Here is a 7,407-nt window from a genome sequence, read left to right on the forward strand (position 1 = left end):
GTTTGATTACAAGGTTTACATGGACAGACGAATAGACGGACGGACATAGCTAAATCGACTCAGAAAATGATTCTGAGCCGATTGGTATACTTTAAGGTGGGTATAGGACCAATATTATTGTGCGTTACAAACATCAGCACAAACCCAATATACCCTCCCCACTAAAGTGGTGTAGGGTATAAAAATTCAACAATATAAAATTTATGACTTTCTTAACCCATTTTGTACCACTTTTTTTTTACCAGATTTTTAGTATTGTTCATACTATACTAAAAATCCCATCAACAAGGGCGGCTTTAATGATAGACCAAAAATTTGAGAAGATCTTTGCTATTAAATGCGACTGTAATGAACCACAGGCCATTCGAAATGAAATGATATTCAGTCAAATACACATTTTCACATTTCTTCTAAAGTTATTTCTCCATTCTTGATGTTACAGACGCAAGTACATCAAGTGATCGGAAGGAAAACCTTCAGTTTTTTTCTTTTATAAATGATTCATATAGTGTGACAACTCTAAGGGATCTAAAGTCGACATAAAGCTCACAGTGGTTAGTACCGGATCCAAGCATTGCAATTATGTAAATAACAAACACTAATATTTTGCCCAAACAACTTCTTTATAAGACGACAGCCTAGCCAGGTTATATAGTCTAGGTCCGTGAAGACATTCTCTACAGCAGTGCGATAAATTTGTATAAAAGGCGGCTTAACAATTGTTTCTTGTAAATATTCGGCCACCATAGTGTTTGGAGACAACAAGAGCATTCAATATTTCGGAAAAATCCGGTAGATTTCAATAAACACTAGATTTCAATAAACACGCCTGGAAAAACATTTTCATCATAGTTACTAACAATTTAACTAAATTAAACTCAACACTTGCCTGTTTCTTTGCACAATGACCCTCGGTATAGTAGTATAGCATACAATTTTATTAATTTCTAAGTTCAATTGTTAAAAATATTTTTTATTTAAAGAATATCATTTCTGTCTTATTCGATTTTTGCACAGTTTTTTTTTTTGCAAATAAAAAAAAAAAACAGAAAACAGTTTGGCGCGAAAAATTCTAGCAGAATTTCTTTTCGCAGTCGGCATAATTGACATCAACTGCACTTCCCATTTAAAATACACATGTTTGATACCCTAGTCCTTCACGGTATGACATACCAGCAATGTAAAAAGGTGCAGCTTGTTTGACGTCAACGAAGCTGTTTTGAAGTAAAAGCAGCGACTAGAATTAGGCGCGTAAACACGAAAATATCTGAGGCGAAGCAATATTCTTTGAACGTTGAGCCGGCCAAATTTCAATGAGCTATTGGAAAAAAATTATTTGACAAACGGTGTCAACATATTTGAAGTAGGCAGTAGAGACCTGCGTAAAAACAAATTTTTCGATGGCGGCTTAAAAACGCCTTTAATAGGGCACAATTGTAGAATTTGTTTTAAAAATTATTAAGTTAGTTAGTTTAGATAATTAGTTAGTTAGGTATTTAGTTAGTTATTTAGTTAGCTAATGTAGTTATTAGATTTTCCTATTTAACAACAATAATATGGTAGCTTGTTTTCATTATACTTTCTTGCACTATTGTGAATTGTTTATAAATAAACTACTGACAGTTACCAGATTTATAGATTTTAAGCACCACGAATATTAGCTTTAACTTTACTCTCTATATAGTGTGTAGTCATATATAAAAATAAATTAAAGTTCTTTTAAAGATAAAATTGAATAAAAAATTTACTAATTACACTCGTTTAGTCCTCTCTTTTTAAAAACATGAATTTTAACGCTTTTCCTTTTACCACTTAATATAATTCCATCTGGCAACTTTCCCTACACGTTCCGCTAAATCTATAAAAATATAAACAAAACATAAACAACTTTTGAAACACACACTTTGAAACTACGAAAATAGTAAAAAATCCTGAAATAAAAATGTCCATTACCCTAGAAATTAATAATAAACAATTAAACTCCAACGATAATCAATTAAATTTACATTATCTACCCGCTAAAATCCAAGGTGATGGCCCGGCTAATGTGGAAAAGTATTTCAATCCCTACACCCACAAGGATCAAGGCATTTTGTCAAATGCCTTGCGCGGTTATCCTTTACAGGGCGAAGTTTTAAAAGTACCCGAAGGCTTTAAAGGTTTAGTGGTGCAGGAGACGCGCAAACCCTTGGATGAGGAAGCCGATAGGCTGTTACGCATTAAAGGCACGTTTGAAGAGTTCACTTACTGGAATTATGATAAAATACCTTCAGTGGCGGATGGTTATAAACAGGCTTTGCAAATTTTAAAGTTGGCAGAGGAGGTAAGTGGGGTTTGTTGTTGGTAAATGGCTGGGCAATGTTGACGTATTTTTTTTTTTTCAGTTAGCTGAACCTTGCACGGAGGAGGACGTTCTGAAGGAAATGGAACAGTATAAAGCTAAGGCGTCTAAGAAAGAAAAATAGTTTTAAGGGATTTGGATTGTTAGAAGAGTAAAATTTTGTAATTAAATAAATATTTTCTATAAAAATTTAAACCCACTATTTCAATTTTGCCGAGAAATTTTGATAGTCTTGATTATAGTTTAGTATATAGTCTGGACTATAGTTTAGTCTATAGTCAGGATTATATTTTATCCTATAGTTGGACTATAGTTTAGTCTATAGTCCAACTATAATGTATTTTCTGGCGTATAGTTTTGTCTATAGTCAATAGTTTCGTCAATAGCAGGACTTTAATTTAGTCTATAGTCTGAACTATAGTTTAGTCTATAGTCTGGACTACAGTTAAGTTTAGTCTATGGTCTAGACTGTAGCTTTGCCTATAGTATGGACTATAGTTTTGTCTATATTCTACACTATTGTCTAGTCTGTAGTTTGGACTATAGTTTATTCTATAGTGAGGACTATAGTCTGAACTATAGTTTAGTCTATAGTCTGGACTATAGTTTTGTCTATATTCTGCACTATTGTCTAGTCTGTAGTCTGGACTATAGTATGGACTATAGCATAGTCTATAGTCTGAACTATAGTTTAGTCTATAGTCTGGACTATAGTTAGTCTATTGTTTGGACTATAGTTTAGTCTGTAGTCTGGACTATAGTTTCGTCCATAGTCTAGACTATAGTTTAGTCTATAGTTTGGATCATAGTTTAGACAATAGTCTGGACTATAGTTAGTCTATTGTTTGGACTATAGTTTCGTCCATAGTCTGGACTATAGTTTAGTCTATAGTCTGGACTATAGTTTAATCTATAGTCTGGACTATAGTTTAATCTATAGTCTGGACTATAGTTTAATCTATAGTCTGGATTATATTTTATCCTATAGTTGGACTATAGTTTAGTCTATAGTCCATCTATAATGTATTTTCTGGCGTATAGTTTTGTCTTTAGTCAATAGTTTAGTCTTTAGTATTGTCAATAGTAGGACTTTAATTTAGTCTATAGTCTGAACTATAGTTTAATCTATAGTCTGGACTATAGTTTTGTCTATATTCTGGACTATTGTCTAGTCCGTAGTTTGGACTATAGTTTATTCTATAGTGAGAACTATAGTCTATAGTCTGATCTATAGTTTAGTCTATAGTCTGGACTATAGTTTTGTCTATATTCTGCACTATTGTCTAGTCTGTAGTCTGGACTATAGTTTATTCTATAGTAAGGACTATAGCATAGTCTATAGTGTGAACTGTAGTTTAGTCTATAGTCTGGACTATAGTTTTGTCCATATTCTGGACTATAGTTTAGTCTATAGTCTGGACAATAGATTAGTCTACAGTCTGGACTATAGTTTAGTCTATGTATAGTCTATAGTCTGGACAATAGTTTAGTCTATAGTCTGGAATATAGTTTTGTCTATAGTCTGGACTATATTTTATCCTATAGTTGGACTATAGTATAGTCTATAGTCTGGATCATAGTTTAGTCTATAGTCTGGATCATAGTTTAGTCTATAGTATGGATCATAGTTTAGTCGATAGTCTGGACTATAGTTAGTCTATTGTTTGGACTATAGTTTCGTCCATAGTCTGGACTATAGTTTAGTCTATAGTCTGGACTATAGTTTCGTCCATAGTCTGGACTATAGTTTAGTCTATAGTTTGGACAATTGTTTAGTCTATAGTCTGTACTATAGTTTAGTCTATGTATAGCCTGGACTATAGTTTAGTCTATAGTCTGGACAATAGTTTAGTCTATAGTCTGGAATATAGTTTCGTCTATTGTCTGGACTATATTTTAAACTATGATCCAGACTATAGTATAGTCTATAGTCTGGATCATAGTTTAGTCTATAGTTTGGATCATAGTTTAGTCGATAGTCTGGACTATAGTTAGTCTATTGTTTGGACTATAGATTCGTCTATAGTCTGGACAGTAGTTTAGTCTATAGTTTGGACAATAGTTTAGTCTATAGTCTGGACTATAGTTAAGTCTATGTATAGTCTGGACTATAGTTTAGTCTATAGTCTGGACAATAGTTTAGTCTGTAGTTTGGAATATAGTTTTGTCTATAGTCTGGACTATATTTTATCCTATAGTTGGACTATAGTATAGTCTATAGTCTGGATCATAGTTTAGTCTATAGTCTGGATCATAGTTTAATCTATAGTCTGGATCATAGTTTCGTCCATAGTCTGGACTATAGTTTAGTCTATAGTCTGGACAATAGTTTAGTCTATAGTCTGGACTATAGTTTAGTATATGTATAGTCTGGACTATAGTTTAGTCTATAGTCTGGACAATAGTTTTGTCTATAGTCTGGACTATAGTATAGTCTATAGTGTGGACTATAGTTTAGTCTATAGTCTAGAATATAGTTTTGTCTACAGTCTGTACTATTGTTTAGTCTATAGTCTGGACCATAGTTTAGTCTATAGTCTGGACAGTTTAGTCTACAATCTCGACTATAGTCCATTGTCTGGACTATAGTTTACTCTATAGTTTGGTCTACAGTTTAGTCTGGTCTATATTATAATCAATACTCTACTCTAGCCTTAGCCATAACTTAATCTATTCCGTACTCTGATCTGTGGTTTGAACTATAGTTAGGTTTATTCTACGCTTTAAAACGGATCCTTTTTTGAAATAAAACTTCATTTAGGCGTTTTTTTTTTGTGTTCTGTTTCCAGTTTTATTTTGGGTTTTTTTCTGTTATTTTGGTTGTATTTTGGATTTATAATGACACAAACTATTGTTTAGTTTTTTTCTCTTTTTTTTTCAATTTAATAAAGACTTATTGTTTAAAGCCTTGTTTTTACTATTTTTTGTTTAGCAGTTATGTAAATAGGGTTTTGTTCAAAATTTCTTGACGTTTTTGTTTTTTTTGCGAAATCTCTTTACTTTGCTGTGCAGGCAAAAGTTAAAAAGATATGGCCGATAACATTAACATTTACAATGTAATGTAGGGTGTTGTTGTTGTTTTTTCAATGTTTTCAACTTTTTAAAGTTGTGGTTGTTTGCAAATTTTAATTGTTTTTTTATTAAATTAATATATATTTTGTTTTGTTAATATATGAGGGGTTTGGTTTTTTAATTATTATGTGGTTTTTGTTTTTTTTTGTACTTAATTAAATGGGGGGTTGTTTTTGTAGTATTTTTTTTTTGTTTATATTTTTTTAGTTTAAATATTATTAAGGGTTTTTTTTGTTTTTTGTTTTGTACTTATTTATAAATTATTAAGTTTTATTTTGGATTAGTAATGTTTATTATGAGTTTATGTTATTATTTTATTTTTTAAGTTAAAAAATAATAATACTTTTTTTTTATATTTAAAGTTAAAGTATTTTATTATTTTTGTTTATTTTTAAGTATTTTTCCCAATATTTTAATTATTTTTTTCTTTTTATTTATATTTTTAAAGAAAAAAATGTTTTTTTTTTAATTTTTAAATAACAACCTTTTCTTTTTTTAAACTTAACTTTTTATAAGTATATAGAGATATTTTGTTTAATTTAATTAATAAATTAATAATTATAGTAATTTGTTTTTTTTTGTGTTAATTCCCTTTTATTTTGTTTTATTAATTTAAAAAAAGAAACAATTTTAGTTTTTAAACAGTTAAAGTTTTTGTTGTTTAGTTTTTTTTTTAAATAAATAATAAATAAATGTTTAAGTTTAAAAATAATTTAATATCTTGTTGTTTTTTATATATAAAAAAAGAAATTTTAAAAAGGGAGTTATTAAGCTTTTGGTTTTTTTATTATAATTTTTACTCTAAGCTTTATTTATAATAAATATTAAGTGTTTTTTTATATATATATATATATTGAAAACAAATAACTTACTTTATATTTTATTTAAATATTTATTTTTTATTATAAATTATATTACAATAATTTCTGCTTAATTTTTGTCATTAACACACAAATTTATTTTTTTGTTTTTTATTATTTCCTAAGTAATTACTTTAAGCTTTTTTTCTTTAATAATTATTTTTAAAAATAATTTCTTTTTTTTTCTCAATTCACAATTTTTAGTAATTATTTGTTTTTTATATATTTTTTTTTGGATTTTTTTTTATATTTTTTTATTTTGAATAATTTAGATACTTTGAGCCCTAAAGTAAATAAATTATTCGTTTCATTTGTTTTTCTAATTACAACTAAATAAACTTAAAATTCTTTTTTTAATTTTAAAATAATTAATAAGAAATTGCAAATCTTCTTTTTATTTTATCTTAAGAAATTTATTTTTATAAACAATTATTGTTAAAAAAGATCATTGTAATTACTTTGTGGTTTTTCATAATAATATCAATTTCTTTTTATATATTGTTTAGTTTTTTTTTTTAGCACATGTATATAATTTTTTTGTTTTTTCTTTAATTTAATTAAATTGTTTAATGTTTTTTTTATAAAATAATTTATAAACAAATTAATTTATATAAAAAACAAAATCACATTAATTATAAAAAAAATAATTGTTAAAAAAATTTAAAAAAAAGTTAGAAAAAGTTTATAGGTTAAAGTTTAAGTTGAAAGTTGTTTATAAAGTTGTCGAAATACTGTTCAAAAGTCTTGACTATAAACTGGTTTGTGTCTTTACTAATAACTCTTTTATAAACTAGTATATAAATCTTGACTATTGTCTTCACTATGACTGATCTTTAGTCTCCATTATAGATGGATTTACAGTCTCGACTAAGACTGATCTTGCTAGTTGTCTAAATAATATACTATTTTCTCGACTATGGATGGGTTTAGGGTCTTAAATATAGTCTTGGCTATAGACTGATCTATAGTATCGACTTTAGACTGATCTATAGTTTCGACTATAGACTGATGTGAAGTCTCGACTACAGAATTGACTATTGTTGTTGTTATCTTAACTATGTATTGATCTATCATCTTGATTATAGACTGTTCCATAGTCTCAACTATAGACTGTTCTATAGTCTCAACTATAGA

The 7,407-nt window shown here is 28.2% G+C and overlaps 1 protein-coding gene across 1 annotated transcript; it reads left to right on the forward strand.

The window, feature by feature from the left end:
* Positions 1 to 1,845: 1,845 nt before the first annotated feature.
* On the forward strand, positions 1,846 to 2,536 carry LOC119608647 (ribonuclease H2 subunit C). The gene is made up of 2 exons (XM_037963145.1): positions 1,846 to 2,323; positions 2,385 to 2,536. The coding sequence occupies exons 1-2, from the start codon at positions 1,943 to 1,945 to the stop codon at positions 2,463 to 2,465; spliced, it is 462 nt and encodes a 153-aa protein (XP_037819073.1). The 5' UTR covers positions 1,846 to 1,942; the 3' UTR covers positions 2,466 to 2,536.
* Positions 2,537 to 7,407: the final 4,871 nt, after the last annotated feature.

Source organism: Lucilia sericata, unplaced genomic scaffold (genome assembly GCF_015586225.1).
Source record: "Lucilia sericata isolate MDLA Ls3-8-SP2 unplaced genomic scaffold, ASM1558622v1 Contig000863F_arrow, whole genome shotgun sequence".
Taxonomy (NCBI): Eukaryota; Metazoa; Arthropoda; class Insecta; order Diptera; family Calliphoridae; genus Lucilia; species Lucilia sericata.